An 18,198-nucleotide genomic window follows, 5' to 3' on the forward strand; every position below is an offset into this window, starting at 1 on the left:
TTTGCAGATTTGTTTCTTAAAATATTTTTCTGTTTTGTGTAAATTTAAAATGTTCATTTGATTTCATTTGTATGAATTAACCAGAGTTGATGGGTTCTTGTCATTTTCACCAATGTTGAAGATTTCATTAGAAGAAATCGTGAATTATTTTCATCACATTCTGCATCTTTTAAATCCATATCTTGAATCAATAGTTCTCCTAGTTATACTTATAGATTTTACCTAATAATTTACTTTTAATTTAAAAACAAGTATTTTTTATAGAAAAAAAATCCCTTGTACTTCTCACCTCCCTGAAATAGAGAATGGCAAAAAAAGAACAAATCTTTCCATTATAAATGTTAATAATCAGTGCAAACTTCCAGTAGTTTCTAATCCCAAAATATATTTGTGTCAAGTACATTCTTGAGCAATTCTTATTTAGAAGATGCCATAAATCTTTACCATTCTAATCTCTGGCATCTTGCTCTTGTCTTTTTTTTTTTTTTTTTTTTTTTTTTTTTTTTTTTTCAGTGACATTTGTTCAAAATTGAGATAGAATCCCCTTTATTTTTTTTTAAGCAATTGGGATTGTAACTTGGCCAGCTAGGAAGTGTTAAGTGTCTGAGAACAGATTTGAACTTGTCTTCCTAACTTTAGGGCTGGTGCTCTATCCACTGAGCTACCTAGCTGTCCCCCCTCTGTATATTGAGGTAAAAATAATAAAAATAAAAGCCTCATGTCTTAAATATACAGAGAATTAATTCAAATTTATAAGAATTCAATACATTCCCCAATTGTTAATTGGCCAAAGGATATGAACAGTTTTCAGATGAAAAAAATCAAAACTATTTATGGTTGTATGAAATGATACCCCAAATCACTATTGATCAGAGAAATCCAAATTAAGACAACTCTGAGATAGGACTACATACCTCTCAGTTTGGCTAAGATAACAGGAAAAATAATAACAAATATTGGAGGGTATGTGGGAAAATTGGGACACTGATACATTTTTGGTGGAACTGTGAGTAGATCCAACCATTCTGGAGAGCAGTTTGGAATTGTATGGAATAGAGAGAGAGAAGGTGAAGAACTTATAGGAATGTATAAATTCTTTTTTCTGTATTTTATTTTCATTATTTCTGTGTTTCCCCTATGACCTGTGTAATATGTGAAGGCTCATATTTACTTGAGCTTTGGCCAGCTATAAATATATTTACTTAACTTGAATTGATGACATTTATCAATATGTAGTATTAGCTGGACCACTATCTGCTTGATTAAGCCTGAAGGCCTGATTTTCTGTTTCCTAGAAATCAGGAGATTTCAGGGAAACAGAAATCTTCCATTTCAATCTCTCCAAATAGCAACAACCAATTAGATGCCTCCCCCTCCCCTTCTCAATACTCTGTTATTTGTGATGAAATCTCTTGTATAAAAGCTATGTATCTTTACTACTTCTTTAGCCCTCCTATCCCGAGCTTTCTCTGTCTTACCTTGTGATGGGATGGCTCATGCTTCAAAGGTTTTCAATAAACAACTTTTTTGCTTCTTGCTGAATGATCTCTGAGTAGTCATTTTGGGTAAGGGTCTTCTACATCCCTCACAGAACTATACTGAAAAAGTTATAAAACTGTGCATGTCTTTGACCCAGCAGTGTTTCTACTGGGCTTATATCCCAAAGAGATCTTTTTTTTTTTTTTTTTTTTTTTTAGATTTTTTTATTATAGCTTTTTATTTACAAGATATATTCATGGGTAATTTTTCATCATTGACAATTACAAAATCTTTTGTTCCAATTTCTCCCCTCCTTCCCCCTCCCCCCTTCCCAGATGGCTGCTAGACCAATACATGTTAAATATGTTAAATACACTATATGTATACATGTCCACATGGTTATTTTGCTGCACAGAAAGAATCGGACTCTGAAATAGTGTACAATTAACCTGTGAAGGAAATAAAAAATGCAGGCAGACATAAATAGAAGGATTGGGAATTCTATGTAGTGCACTGTTCATACTTATTTCCCCGAGCTCTTTCCCTGAGTGTATCTGGTTCAGTTCATTATTGCTCTATTGGAACTGATTTGATTCATCTCATTATTTAAGAGAGCCACGTCCATCAGAACTGATCATATAGTATTGTTGAAGTATATAATGATCTCCTGGTCCTGCTCATTTCATTCAGCATCAGTTCGTGTAAGTCTCTCTAGGCCTCTCTGAAATCATCCTGCTGGTCATTTCTTACAGAACAATAATATTCCATAACATTCATATACCACAATTTATTCAGCCATTCTCCAATTGATAGTTTCCAGTTTCTGGCCACTACAAAGAGCTTGGCTGCCACAAACACTTTGGCACATACAGGTCCCTTTCTGCTCTTTAGTATTTCTTTGGGATATAAGCCCAGTAGAAACATTGCTGGGTCAAAGGGTATGCACAGTTTGATAACTTTTTGGGCATAGTTCCAAATCGCTCTCCAGAATGGCTGGAACAATGTATCAGTGTCCCTGTTTTCCCATATCCCCGCCAACATTCTGCATTATCTTTCCCTGTCATTCTAGCCAATCTGACAGGTGTGTAGTGGTATCTCAGAGTTGTCTTAATTTGCATTTCTCTGATTAATAATGACTTGGAGCATCTTTTCATATGACTAGAAATAGTTTCAATTTCTTCATCTGAGAATTGTCTGTCCATATCCTTTGACTATTTATCAACTGGAGATTGGCTTGATTTCTTATAAATTAGTCAGTTCTCTATATATTTTGGAAATGAGGCTTTTATCAGAACCTTTAACTGTAAAAATGTTTTCCCAGTGTATTGTTTCCCTTGTAATCTTATCTGCATTAGTTTTGTTTGTACAAAGTTTTCTACTTTGTGATCAATAATGATCTCTAGTTTTTCTTTGGACATAAATTTATTCCTCTTCCACAGGTCTGAGAGGTAAACTATCCTATGTTCCTCTTATTTATTTATGATCTCGTTCTTTATGCCTAGGTCATGAACCCATTTTGACCTGATTTTGGTGTATGATGTTAAGTGTGGGTCAATGCCTAGTTTCTGCCATATTGATTTCCAATTTCCCTAGCAATTTTTGTCAAACATTGAATTCTTATCCCAAAGGCTGGGGTCCTTGGGTTTGTCAAACACTAGGTTATTAGAGTTATTGATTATTTTGTTCTTTGGACCTAACCTATTCCATTGACCAACTAGTCTATTTCTTAGCCAATACCAGATGGTTTTGATAACTGCTGCTTTATAATATAATTTTAAATCTAGTACAGCTAGGCCACCTTCATTTGTTTTTTTTTTTTTCCATTAATTCCCTTGAAATTCTTGACCTTTTGTTTTTCCATAGGAACTTTGTTGTTATTTTTTTCTAGGTCATTAAAATAGTTTTTTGGGAGTCTGATTGATATAGTGCTAAATAAATAGATTACTTTAGGTAGTATTGTTATCTTTATTATGTTTGTGTGGAAAGTGTTTTGTAATTTTGCTCACATAGTTTCTGATTTTCCCTTGGCAGATGATTCCTAAATATTTTGTACTATCAGTAGTTACTTTAAATGGAATTTCTCTTTGTAATTCTAACTGTTGGATTTTGTTAGTGACATATAAGAATGCTGATGATTTAAGTGGGTTTATTTTGTATTCTGCAACTTTGCTAAAGGTGTGGATTATTTCTAATAGCTTTTTAGTTGAATCTTTGGGGTTCTCTAAGTATACCATCATATCATTAGCAAAGAGTGATAATTTGGTTTCTTCATTATCTACTCTAATTCCTTTAATCTCTTTCTCCACTCATTGCCAAAGCTAGCATTTCTAATACAATATTGAATAGTAATGGTAATAATGGTAATCTTTGTTTTATCCCTGATCTTAATGGGAATGGTTGCAGTCTTTCCCCATTACATATGATGCTTACTGATGGTTTTAAATAGATGCTACTGATTATTTTAAGGAAAAGTCCATTTGTTCCTATACTCTCAAGTTTTTAATAGAAATAGATGTTGGATTTTATCAAATGCTTTTTCTGCATCTATTGAGATGATCATATGATTTTTGCTAATTTGGTTATTAATATGGCCAATGATACTAATAGTTTTCCTAATATTAAATCAGCCCTGCATTCCTAGTATAAATCCTATTTAATCATGATGTATTATCTTGGAGATGATTTTCTGTAGTCTTTTTGCTAATATCTTATTTAAGATTTTAGCATCAATATTTCATTAGGGAAATTGGTCTATAGTTTTCTTTCTCCATTTTCAACCTACCTGGTTTGGGTATCAGTATCATGTCTGTGTCATAAAAGGAGTTTGGTAGGACTCCTTCATTCCCTATTTTTTCAAATAGTTTATATAACATTGGAGCTAATTGTTCTTTGAATGTTTGGTAGAATTCACATGTAAATCCATCTGGTCCTGGAGATTTTTTCTTAGGGAGTTGATTAATAGCTGGTTCTATTTCTTTTTCTGAAATGGGATTATTTAAGCAATTTACATCCTCCTCTGTTAATCTGGGAAGCCTATATTTTTGGAGGTAGTCATTCATTTCACATAAGTTATCAAATTTATTGGCATAAAGTTGGGCAAAGTAACTCATTATTTCTCTAATTTCCTCTTCATTTGGTGGAAAGTTCCCCCTTTTCATTTTTAAGACTAACAATTTGATTTTCCTGTCTCCTTTTTCTAATAAGATTTACCAAGGTTTATCTATTTTATTGGTTTACCAACTCTTAGTTTTATGTATTAGTTCAATAGTTTTTTTACTTTCAATATTATTTAACATAGTAGAACTTACAGCCACAATAGAGTGGGGACACTCCTTACAGATCCAGGGTAGAAAATAGTGCTTGTGGTCAGATTCCCAGAAGGATTTCTGAAAACAGCTGCAAAAGACCCCTGAAGCTGTAATGCTGGAGAAACTGAGGCAAAATGGATATTAGAGAGTTTTAAATATTTTAATAGTTGGAGATTTTAATTGACTGGACAGGACTCTCATCTCAAAGTATCCAGTGACGAATGGGAGAATGCCAAACCCTTTTATATCTTTCAAACAAAGAAAAGAAGAGTGGGGAAAGTTCCTACAGAATATTTTGGTTCTGTCAGGATGGGGAGAGCAATAAAGTCTTACTGAAAACCAGAGTTAGGATGTTTGAATAAACAGAAGTAAGGATGTCAATTGAAGTATCTAGGATGGTCTTATCTCTTGGAATATTTTAGAGGGGTAGTATCATAAATTCTTTGAAGGCAGAGGGAGCTAGGAGCCAGGATGTCTGAACTGCTCCTCATCTCCCATTGACAATTTATAACCTTATAGCAAATGGTCCTCAGTCTTAATGAACCAGAGGGGTTTTACAACTTAAGGGGATTGAGGCAGAACAGTTAAGGAAACTGAGAACAACTCAGGGAAACTCGGGACAATAAGGGAAAACTAGTGCAGGGAAACTTAAGAAGACTGTGGCATAACACTCGTTCCAGGGTACAGAGAGCAATATTTAAACAAAGAGTTAAAAGGCCAATAATAATATGCTGGGATAATGAACAAACAACAGAAAAAGATTCTGACCATAGAAAGTTACTATGATGACAAAGAAGACAACAAAGTCAAAGCTCCTTCATCCAAAGCTTCCAAGAAAAACAAGAATTGGTCAGAGGCCATGGAAGAAATCAAAAGGGATTTTGAAAATCAAACAAGAGAGATAGAGGAAAAATGGGAAGAGAAGTGAGAGTGGTGCAAAAGGAAATACAAAAAACTAATGAGAATTCCTTAAAAAGCAAAATTGGCCAAATTGGGGAGGGGGGGGAAGATGCAAAAGTTCATTGAGGAATAGAATTCCTTGAAAATTAGAATTGAGCAATTGGAAGCTAATTACTTTATAGGAAATCAAGAGACAATAAAACAAAACCAAAGGAAGGAAAATATAGAAAATAATGAAAAATATCTCATCAGAAAAGTAACTGATTTGGAAATAGTTATAGGAGACAGAATTTCTTTCCTATTTTTTCTTATAATTTCTAGAGATGGGTTAATTTAGGTAATTACATTTGACTTGGAAGTTCTATTCTTGTTGCTCTTCAGGAGAGATAATTTAAAAGTTTTGGGTCTACTGGAAATCCATGATCAAAAAAAAAAAAAAAAAAGAACCTGGATATCTTCATTCAAGAAATTGTCTAGGAAAGCTGTCCTGATATTCTATTTAATTTCTATTGAATTGAAACAAATCTCCCAACCACCTTCTGAAAGAGAACTCAAGATGAAAACTCCTAGGAATACTATAGCCAAATTTTAGAACTCCCTAGTCAAGAAGAACATATTGTAAGCATCCAGAAAGAAACAATTCAAGTACAATGGAGTCACAGTTAGGATGACACAAGATTTATCTTCTTCTGCATTAAAGGGCTAGAGGGCTTGGAATATAATATACTAGAGAACAATGGAGCTAGGATTACAGTCAAGCATCACCTAACCCAGCAAAACTGAGCCTAATCCTTCAGGGAAAAGGTGGACATCCTTTTTAAAAATAAACAAACAAATTAATAAATAATTTTTGATACACTTTGCTTTATAAATCTTGTTGGGAAGGAAAAATCATAACAAAAGGGAAAAACCTTTGGAGAGGAAAAAAACAACAGAAAAAAGAAGTGAATATAGCATGTGTTGATTTACATTAAATCTTCATAGTTCTTTTTCTGGATGCAGATGGCATTTTCTATTGGGATTACTTGCACCACTGACAAGAACTAAGTCTTTCATAAGGTGATCATCATACATTCTTGCCAGTACTATACGCAGTGTTTTCCTGGTTCTGCTTGTTTCTTTCAGGATTACTTTGTATAAATCTTTCCAAGCCATTCTAAAATCAGCTTCATCACCATTTTTTATAGAACAATCATATCCCATTATCTTCATATATATACCACGACTTGTTCAGCCATTCCTCAACTGCTTGGCATGTACTCATTTTCCAATTCCTTGCCACCACACAGAGTTGCTACAAACATTATTGCACATTTGAGACCTTTGGGGTACAGACCTAGGAGTGGCACTGCTGCATTAAAGGGAATGCACAGTTTTATAGCTCTTTGGCATAGTTCCAAATTGCTCTAGAATGGTGGGATGAGTTCACTACTCCACCAAAGATGCATTAGTGTTCCATTTTTCCCATTAATCTTTCAACACTTATTATTTCCTTTTGCTGTAATCTTAGCCAATCTGAGATGTGTGAAGTGTTACCCCAGGATTGTTTTAAGTTTCATTTCTCTGATCAATAGTGATTTATAGCATTTTTTAATATGACTATAGATGGCTTTAATTTAGCTAAAAATTGTCTGTTTATATCCTTTGACAGTTTATCAATTGGGGAATGACTTGAATTCTCATAAATTTGATTCAGTTCATTATATAATTAGAAATAAGGTCACTATCAGATACAATGGTCTGAAATTTTTACCTAGCATTCTGTTTTCCTTCTAATATTCACTGTGTGGTTTTGTTTATGTAAAAACTTTTCTTTTCCAAAAATCCGATAGGCAAATTATCCCTTGTTCTCCTAATTTCCTTATAATATTGTGCCACAGTTCCCTTTTATTGTTCTGCCTCAGTTTCATTAATTGCCCTGCCTTAGTTTCCCCAAATTGTTCTGCCTCAGTTCCTTGAATTGTTTGGCTTCAATCCCCCTTGTTGCAACACCCCTTTTCTTCTCATCAGAATTGAGATAATTAGATTGTGGAGATCTGACATTCCAGAATATAAACCTCCAGATGTTCTATTTCAGATACTTAATTGGCATTGTCTATATATCTAAGTCCCACACTTCCTGGCTCTGATTGGACACCTCCTAAGTCCTCTCAATTAGTAGGAATTTATGATCCTATCTTCAACCAGTGAGAACTGGATTGATGGTCCCTTCTTGAGATTCCTGATTAGCAGAGTTTGGACTTCAACTCCCCCTCCCCCCCAGCCTTTGTTTATTTACTAAGCTTACAAATATAAATATTTCTTGGGAAACTCACATTCTCTGCTGGATGTTTTGAGACATCAGCCCTGGAGGCAGGATGCCCCCAGCAAAATCTCTCCCTCTCAAATAAAATATTAAATATTCTCTAATCTCTATCTTGCCTTAGTTTCTCCAGCATTACAATATCACCCTTATGCCTAAATCATGTACCTATTTTGACCTTGTTTTGCTCTGGGATGTAGATGTATGCCAAATTTCTGATGTATTGTGTAAAGGACAGGAATTTTGGAGAAATATATTTAAGACTCAGTATGATTGATTTAAACCAGTGGTCCTCAAACTTTTTAAATAGGGGGCAAGTTAACTGTCCCTCAGACTGTTGGAGGGCTGGACTATAGTAAAAACAAAAACTCACACTCTGTCTCTGCCCCTCAGCCCACTTGCCATAACCCATCGGGCCACATTTGGCCCTTGGGCTGTATGTAATTTTATAACCCCTGATTTAAACAATGTGTCAGTGGAATTGATAAGAAAATGGTTATCTAGTTTAGCAGGTGAGTTCTCTAGTTCAGTATGATTGAATTACAACAAATAATGGTTCCCTAGTAATATAATGATTGGTTTATACTCAGTATACTGTAATAATGTAATTGTAAAGATCATATAAACTGGGACAAACTCAGCCAGAGAGAAGGTCATAGAAGACAGAGGACTGGAGGCTGGAGCTCAAGCTCTCCAACCCAGAGAAACTTCAAAATAGAGCCATTCCATCTTCATCAGCTTTGTGGTGGCTGGCCTGTCCTCCTGCTCCCCCACTGAGACTGAGGCCCATCTGAAGGGTCTCCAGAAATCTAGATGGGCCCCAGGCAAGGAGACTTTTGGACTTTATCTGTGGCTATTCTCGTGGTGATTACTCTACTGAAATGAAGGTTGGTCCTAAGACCTCCAGAAAGCTAAATCAGATTACTGTATTGTTTTCCAGTTTTCTCAGAAATTTTTGTGAAACACTGAGTTGTAGGCCCAGAATCTGGGATAATGGTTCTCTAGTTAAACATATATTTAATGTGATGTAATGATGTAATCACTCTGGTTGACATATACTTAGTATGATACGATATTATAATGGCTACAGTTGGCGCATGCTCAGTTGTTGTAGTGATGTAATCCTATTGAGGTATTTAAGGGCTGAGAGGACTGGGAACTGGGAGTCTCAGCCACAGAGACAGAGAAGATTGGAGACTCCATCTATTAATCAAAGTTGGGAAAAATGAAACATCAAAAAGAGAAGGAAAAAAAAAAGAATAAAGTAACTAAAAGATATATTCTTCAGTCATTTTCAGAACCCATCAGTTCTTTATTTAGTGTATGGAAAACCTTTTCCTTCTTGAGTCTTTTGTAATTTCCTTAGATCATTGTGCTCCTCAGAAGAGCTGAGCTTTATAGTGATCACCACACTCTGTTGCTGATTCTGTATACTATATTTTCCTGGTTCTTCTCATTTCAGTTTTCATTATATTCATATACTTGTTCAGCCATTCCCCACTTGATGGGAATTCCCTCAGTTTCCACAATGTTGCCTCCAGGAAAAGGGCTTTATAAATAATTGTGCTCATGTAGGCCCTTTACCTCTTTTTCTAATCTCTGTGGAATAATAGAGACCTAGTGGTACTATTGTTAGATCTAAAGATTTGCACAGTTTCGTTGCCCTTTGTTCATAGTTCCAAGTTGCTGTCCAGAAAGCTTGGATCACTTCACATTTCCTCTTCAGTGCACTAGTATCCCAGTATTCCCACATTCTTGCCAGCATTGATTATTTTTTGTTTTATTAGTTAAGCTGATGCATGTGAGGGGCTACTTCTGACTTGTTTTTATTTACATTTTCCTAATCAAAGGTGATTTAGAGTACTTCATTTTCCTACATCATTTTTTATTTCCTCATCTAAAAACTGTTCATTTCCTTTGATTATTTCTCAATTGATAAATGGTTTTTATTCTTGCACATTTGACTCAGTTCTCTGTGTATTTGGGAAAGGTGGCTTTCATCAGAAATACTTGCAGTAAAGCTCATTTCTCATCTCTCTGCTTTCCTTGAAAAGAAGAAACTTTGAATTGAGAGTTCAAGTGTGAAGTCTTTATCATAGGTATTTATGTTAGAGCAAGCATAGGGGGAAAAAAACTGCTTGTTAAATCAGATAGTTTGGCAGCATTTGCTACGTCTTTTGTGCCTTCTTAGATAGTAACAGAACTGGAAGTGAGTGCTCTGAGTTTTCTCAAAGTGATTGGGGGACTAAGGATACTGAAGGGGATGTCTAGTATATTGATAAAAGAATAGCAGCAGAGCATCAAAAGAAGTCAGTGATGTTTTCTCCAAAATTCATTTAGGAAAACTCTTACTACTAGATGTGTAATAGTCTGGGTCATAAGATTTGGGGGACATGATTGTATTTCCCAGAGTTAAAGAAGGAAAGAGATTGGCATTGGGTGGCAAAGAATAATGAGGGGGAAACAGAATAAGGATCGGGCAGGTTCAAAGGTCTCCCCCGCCAGGAGAGCCTGATCTCTGGATGGGGTCTAAAGGACTGAATCAGGGGCAAGGAATGTGGTATCAAAGGCCCCTTCTTTTGCCTTGGAGGCTGGGCACTTGAGTCCAGCTTGAACTCCTGATCTCTCTGACCTCCTGGCTGAAACCTACCTGGGGAGTGCAAGCACAGATTTCTAGGAGACATTGTCCCAATTAATCATTCACAGAACTCATTCCATTAATAAACTCACCTTACGAGAAGAGATCACTTGTCTGGGAAGTCTTATACCAGCTAGTTGAGACCAGATTCTCTTTAAATTTCTTTTCCTATTTCCATCAGGTTTATATTTAATTTTCGACTAATGGAAACTTGCTAGATAATTTCTTTGTTCTCTCCTCAGTGATCATTGCTAATGGTTTCTTCCCCAGAATAAATAATATTTACCACGGTCTCACAAACTCTTCTGTGAAGACTGAGTTAGCACCCTGGATGCCTTAGAATCAGCTGGAGTCATGATAAGCAAAAGTCCTTGGTCTTTATTCTTTGTTTTTAGGGGTAGAAGTGAAGGGAATGGACACAGGATCTCCACAACCTTCATTCTCTTCCTCTGCCGCCAAAAGTTACTCTGGCTCTTCTTACTCCATCCCCTAATCCCTCTTCCTATTCTTTGTATACACCAAAAGATCAAGCCAGCACAGAGTAGTGGGAAGGGTCATTTTCCAAGCATAAGGCTAATAGAGTATTGTCCAATCAGTAATTAGCCTTAAGTGCTCAGTTGTCTAACCCAAGTGCGTCAACTCAGAGGTTCAGCGCTTTACACTCTTCATATAATTTTTTTAAAAATATAATCACTTATGACCTTTCCTGTGGTGAGGGATATAACATCTTCTCTCTTTCAACTCTACAGGTTCTATGGAATTCATATATTCTCCCTAATTCCACTGGGAGAAGAATTTTATGTTAAGAGATTATTACAACTTTTATTATCCAACATGATTCTCATTTCAAATGGAAAATATTTTTGTCAGTATTCCAATGGGCTCTTAATGCTTGGTTCCTAGTGTGGGCTCTGACACTCCTAAAGGTTATATGACTTTTGGGCAGATCTCATCTCTGCTTTAGTTTCCTCCTCTAAGTTGCTTAAGGTTGGACTAGATAAATTCTTGAGTCCCTTTCAGCTCTAAATCAGGTGACTTTTGATGGCTTAGGAGTTGGTGACAATCGAAGGATATTATGGTGGACTTTACTGAGGAAGAGTGGCGACTCCTGGACCCTTCTCAGAAGGAGCTGTACAAGGAGGTCATGCTGGAGAATGTTCAGAATCTGCTGTCTCTGGGTAAGGACGATTTCCTGTCTTTCTTGGTGTTCCTCATCAGTTCAAAATGAACACAAACAACAGAGAATTGATCCATATTGTTGTTTGGGACAAGAAGACTTACCCAAATTGACTACTCAGAGATCACTCATAGAAAGAAGAATTATTTATTAGAATCTCGAGAAGCAGACCGAATCCTGGTCTGTGAGCCAAATTCACAGCAGGATAAGGCCAGAGCTTTAAAAATGCTTACAGCTTTTATACATTTCAGACAAAGAACCTCCAAAATCCCGCCCTTTTACATGTTGTGATTGGTCACCTAAGTCTACTGTATTAGACAAGGTGAGATATACAGCTTCTTCGGCCATGCTGGACAATGGAATATTGTTTAGGCCTTATCTAAAATCAGATGATTCTGGAGAAGCCAAAACTGAGGCCTAATAGGCTTGATCTACTTTAGTAAACAGTCTCTGATCAATATGTGCTGTAAGTTCTTCACCCTTTTCCCACACATTGTGTTACATCTAAGAAACTGCACTAATTGCACAGTCGTGCACCAAGTATTCATCCATTTTGGTTTTGGCTATAATCTTTTTCAGTTACATAATTTATCCTCAGTCAAGTAGCTGATCATTTTGTCAGATTTGTTATGCAAACTACCTGAAAAGATGCTAAAAAGAATGGGAGAGCATTGTGGTAAGATGACATAATAGGATAGGAAATACTTAGCTCCCTAAGAATCTCCCCTAAAACAAAAAATAAATGCTTCACAATTCATTTTGAGCATCAAAAGTGACTAAAAATCCCGAAGTTGTTGGGACCCTAACAGAATCTTACCAAGGACCTCATATCTTTAGGTAGAGATTTGACCCAATCAAGTGCTATGCACTCTAGACAGCCTCTGCTAAGTTAGCTAAGAGCAAGCCCTGGGGGCAGCTGCATTGGCCTGGTGAAGAAATGAAAGCAAACCCTCTCCCCCAAGCAGTTAACCTATCTGGTCCCTTCCATACACCACTTTCTGGGTCTCTCCACATCCCCTGGTGATTAAGGACAGTGGAGCTGCTCGCACTGGACACTGCCCTTCTGGTGGGGGTTATAAAACCTGTCTGCTGGAGCCAGTGCATCTTTGTCAAAAATTATAAAATTAATGGTATAGAGAACTAAATTTAGAAGTTCTCTAGGGCTACCTGTGGCTCCCCCTTTCTTTTGTTTTTGGAGGAGTGTCTTAATGTCTCTGTTTCTTCTCTCTACTATTGTCTGACCTTGTGGATTAAAAGGTATTCCAGTAGTGTGTAAAATCTTATACTGTGCACAAAAGTGTGCAAAATGTTTAGAACTATATGCAGGTCCATTATCTGTTTTTATTTCTTGTGGCACACCCATAATTGCAAATGCTTGGATAAGGAATTCAGTGACCACTTGGACTGTCTCTTTTGCTGTTGGCACTGTAAAAGTGAATCCTGAAAAGGTGTCTACTACCATGTGGATGAAAGACAGACGACCGAAAGATTTATAATGGGTCACATCCATTTGCCAGATTTCATTGGGTCTCAAACCACGAGGGTTCTTCCCTGGAGGGAGTGTAGGAGCGTGGAAAGGAAGACAAGCTGCGATGGTCCGGTCTAGCTCCTCTGAAGGGCTCAGAATAAGTCCTTGTCAGGATAAGCAAAAGTCCTTGCCCCACGTTGTGGACGCCCCCATGTATTGTGCTGTCGTCTCCAGAAACTGCCCATTGCTCTGGTCTAGAGGAGAGACTTCTTCCTCCAGAGAGCAGCCTCAAGTCTGGTCCAGACCAGACTCTCTATCTCTTGAGTACCGCTCTCTTTTATCCTCCCAGAGAATGGGCATGAGATAATGCAAGGGCTTCTGGGAAAATTACTTTAACCAATGAACTTGCTTCTCCTAGGTATGCAAGCTCCTCCTTAGGAGTTCACAGATGTAAAACTCCCAGTAAAGGCCGGAACTAGAGAATTGTTAAGTACCGATGGACGTAGTATTTAGTAAGAACCTAATATCTCATTATCTCATTAGAAGTTAGTAAGAATCTAACAGCCTGGGGTCCTAGCCTTCAAAGATTTCAACTCTGGCACAGTGAACTTCTGGTCAGGCAATTGAAGGAGAAGAATAAAGGTCCCTGTTCTAGAAAAAATTTCTCATTTAACAATCTCATGTCTCAGAATACTCAAAGGGATAGGAACAGGTAGTTTCTGGTGAAGAAATTAAACCTATTTACACTCTTATGAGAAATTATTCTAACTTATTATTGATTAGGGAAATACAAATCAAAAGCACCATGTTGATATGTTGGGGACTCTAAAATATTGTTGCTGAAATTATGAACTGATCCACTCACTTTGGAGAATAATCTTGAATTATGATGAGTTATAAAACTATGTATACCCTTTGACTCCAAAATACATTATAAAGTCTACTTGCCAAGATAAATTAAGGGAAAGAAGAAGCAAATTTATATGTTTTAAATGATTGACAGCAGCTCTCTTTTTGGGTGACAAAGAACTAGATTGTGGGGATGCCATCAATTCATGAATGACTAAAGAGAAATGGAATATGATCTAAGATCAAAATTAATAACTTCAGTAGTGGTTGATGATGGTGTGTTGAGAACTTTATGAAACAGTTCATCCCATCTCTTCTATCATCACATCCTTATCACTTATAATTGTAGCTCCATCAGCATTGGTCAGCTTAGATAGGTCTTTGGTCCATAAATAGTCTTCAGGGCATCATAAAAAAGCTCAATAGAAACATGAACTTTATATATCTACCTTCTTTACTGGGCCAAACATCCAACATTTCTGTAACATTTGCTTATAATTTTGGGAGAATTAAACACTGCCTTCCTAGAAATTATCTAAATTACTTGTAATCTTGTAAATCATTTTTTCATTTAATACCTTCTTAATTTCCCCATTATTTTCATCAAACCAATTTGGATGTTTCCTTTTTTCCCAGATCAGTATATGTAATACTATCCAACAAATCTCTGAAAGCTGTCTACTACTTATCTGCTCTATAGTTTTCAAATGTGTGTTGGCTCAGTTTTACCTCTAAATTAACAAAAACTATTTCATCACAAAGAAGACTCTAATTTACAGGCATTAAGTATTTGGTAGCCATCTTGACCTTGGGTCCCTGCTTTTGCTGAAAAAAATATTTCATTGTGAGATGATAAGTCTCTGATTTGTCCAATACTTTGGAATGCATGTGTCACATATTATCTATCTCTTTATTATTATTATTATTATTATCATCATTTTTGCTGAGGCAATTGGGGTTAAGTGAGTTGCCCAGGGTCACAAAGCTAGGAAGTGTTAAGTGTCTGAGGCTAGATTTGAACTCAGGTCTTCTTAATTTCAGGACTGGTGCTCTATCCACTGCGCCACCTAGCTTCCTCCAATCTGTCTCTTCTTTAATATGCTATTAAAAGCCGTTCTTTGCACTGAGTACACCTATAAAGTATATTGAGTTTGGTGACAAGCTGCAATAACTCTAAAGTAACATCATTATTAGTGTTTATTTATGTGTGTATGTCTTTTTGCATATATATGTTTTTCTTTTCAAGATGCAGAAATTGGGTTCAAAGTAAATGAGATGAGTAAAAAGCTGAGAATTTTTGTAGAAGAACATGATATGCAAAGGTTTATGGATGATGGTTCCTCTGACTTTTGAAGAAAATGCATGATTTTATTCTTGAAGTACATAGATATCCAGAGAGTTATTGAGAAGTTTGTGAAATTGGAAAGAGATTCAGATGGTCTTCTATCCTAAATCACTGTAAGAAAGTGACTTCAGGAAGTGATTATCTTCAAAGTAGTGAATATAAGAAATGCTTCATTGAAGAGGTAGAGCTGTTGGTTCAATGGGATATAGCTGTGAAGTGCAGTTCAGACCTCAATGGCCATCAGAAAAGTGATACTGAAGAATTGCTTTCTATAAGTAATAAAAGTGAGAAGGCTTTCAGTCAGAACTCTAATCTCATTACTCATCAGCAAATGCATGTTAGAAAAGAATCTGATGAATATAATGTATGTGAAACAACCTCATCCTATCACTCATCTCTTCTTTACCACCCTGAAATGAAAAGCTATGGATATGATCAGTATGGGAAAGCCTTTAGTTGGAATCTAACCCTTGCTAGCCCTCAGAAGGCTCATACTGGAGAGATGTCTCACAAATGTAATGAATGTGGGAGAAGTTTTTATTACGGATCATTCCTGCTAGATCATCAGAGAATTCACCTTAGAGAGAAGCCTTCTTTATGTGTTCAGTGTGGAAAGCCTTACACATGCAATCAGTATGGAAGAACTTTTACAGATATCTCCAGGCTAGCAAAACATAAAAAAACTGGAGAGAAAGCTTATACATGTAATTATTGTGGAAAGACTTTCACAGTGAAGAGCAATCTTGCTAGACATCAGGGAATCCACATTGGAGAGAAACCTTTTAAATGTAGTCAGTGTGGAAAAGCTTTCATATGTAATTACAGGCTTGCAGAACATCAGAGAATCCACACAGGAGAAAAGCCTTATAAATGTAATCAATGTGGAAAAGCTTTCATACAGAGGTCCCATCTTGTTATACATCAGAGAATCCACACTGGAGAGAAACCTTACAAATGTAATCAATGTGGAAAGGCTTTCAAATTCTCCTCCAGTGTAGTTACACATCAGAGAATCCACACTAGAGAGAAACCTTTTAAATGTAATCATTGTGGAAAGTCTTTCCCACAAAGTTTCATTCTTGCTGCACATCAGAGAATCCACACTGGTGAGAACCCTTTTGAATGTAATCAATGTGGAAAGGCTGGCAGATATGATTACCAGCTTTCGGCTCATCAAAGAATCCAAGCTGGAGTGAAACTTTTTAAAGGTAATCAATGTGAAAATGCTTTCACCAAGAGAAATGTTCTTGCTGAACGTCAGAGTATCCACTCTGGTGAGAAACCTTTTAAATGTAATCAATGTTGGAAAGGCTTTCATACGTAATTACAGGCTTACAGAACATCAGAGAATCCACACAGGAGAAAAGCCTTAATAATGTAATCCACGTGAAAAGGCTTTCACACAGAGTTCCATTCTTGCTTTACATCATGGAATCCACACTGAAGAGAAACCTTATAAAATGCAATCAATGTAGAAAGAGTTTTAGATGCAGCTCTTGTCTTGCCAGATATCAAAGAATCTACACTGGAGTAAATTTTTTTTTTTTTTTTTTGGTCATTGTTGGCTTTATTTAATTAGGAGAAAATAGCAGTGGTGAGAAGTGTAATAGCCATAGGATTATCCCAGCCCAATCCTCTAATCTAAAATAAGAAAAACATTATTACAATAATGATACCTGCAATAGAACAGAAGGACTGAGAAAGCTTTGAAAAATGTTTTATTTAATTCATTACTATTCAAAAAAGAAATTCAAATTTTGCAGAATTATTTCTTGACATATTTTTCTGTTTTGTGTAAATTTAAAATATTCATTTGATTTCATTTGTATGAATTTCAAAATTAAAAAAGAAATCAAATATTGACGCTTTTTTGTTGTCATTTTCTTCATTGATTTAAATTTCATTACAAGAAATCATAAAATTATTTTCATGACATTTGTAATTTTCTTTTTTTCTAAATTATAATCATTCTCTGTGAGCAGGTTTCTTGGGGAGCTTCTGGAAGCAGGCTTAGTTTCAGTTCAGTTCAGTGATCCCAAAATGCAGCCAGGAGTTAAAGTCCAGATCCTTTATTATGTCCTTCCAAATCCTGAATCTTTTTCCTGGGGCCCAGTTAGCTTTAGTAGAGGCCTATCTTTCTTCTTGGTTCCCGAGAGCTCTCTCCAAATCTCTCTGAATCTAAAGGTTTTTCCTTCATCCTCCAGCCAGCTCAAAGGTGAAAAAATGGAATGAATCCTAGAAGTCCATGAGCAGACTTTTCCTTTAGACTTGCTAATCTCCCCACTGAATCCTAGCTCTGAATCTTCAGAGAGTGGGCTTGTCCTTTTATATGGTCTCTAAAGGTATGAAATCTAATGTGTGAACCAATAAGCAAACTCCTTTAAAGGTGTGAACTAAGTACATAAGTACCTAAGTACCTTGTCTCAAGTTCTGGCCCATAACATTTCCTTGTAGGATCAAATCAACTATGCTCAGTTAGATAATTATTGTCTCTTATCCATTCCAGTGACTTAGCACCTTGTAAGAATCCTAACAGACATTCTCTATCTTTTAAATCTGTATCTTGAATAAAAATTATCCAATAATTTGTAGATTATACCTATCACTTTACTTTCATCTTATAGGAAAAAATTCTTGTACCTCTCTTGCCTACCTGAAATAGAGAATCACAAAAGAAAAAAAAGCAAATCTTCCCATTATAAATGTTAATAATCAATGCAAAATTCCAGTAC

The 18,198-nt window shown here is 36.1% G+C and overlaps 2 protein-coding genes across 6 annotated transcripts in view; both read left to right on the plus strand.

The window, feature by feature from the left end:
* LOC141565030 (zinc finger protein 713-like) overlaps nt 1–18,198 on the plus strand; it is an 87,492-nt gene that overhangs the window by 32,681 nt on the left and 36,613 nt on the right. Inside the window, exon 6 of one of the 5 annotated variants that reach the window (XM_074308021.1) lies at nt 11,678–11,696. The exons of the other annotated variants lie outside the window; for them this stretch is intronic. The gene's annotated coding sequence lies outside the window, so the exon portion shown is untranslated. Of the gene's footprint in view, nt 1–11,677; nt 11,697–18,198 lie in introns of those variants that run through there. 5 annotated transcript variants of the gene reach the window in all.
* Nucleotides 11,691–17,222, plus strand: LOC141565046 (uncharacterized). The gene is given in 3 exon segments (XM_074308058.1): nt 11,691–11,805; nt 15,368–15,469; nt 15,472–17,222. Coding segments are annotated over 3 exon segments (1,524 nt in total). The 5' UTR covers nt 11,691–11,702; the 3' UTR covers nt 16,791–17,222.

This window comes from Sminthopsis crassicaudata, chromosome 3 (assembly GCF_048593235.1).
Source record: "Sminthopsis crassicaudata isolate SCR6 chromosome 3, ASM4859323v1, whole genome shotgun sequence".
In the NCBI taxonomy this organism is placed as follows: Eukaryota; Metazoa; Chordata; class Mammalia; order Dasyuromorphia; family Dasyuridae; genus Sminthopsis; species Sminthopsis crassicaudata.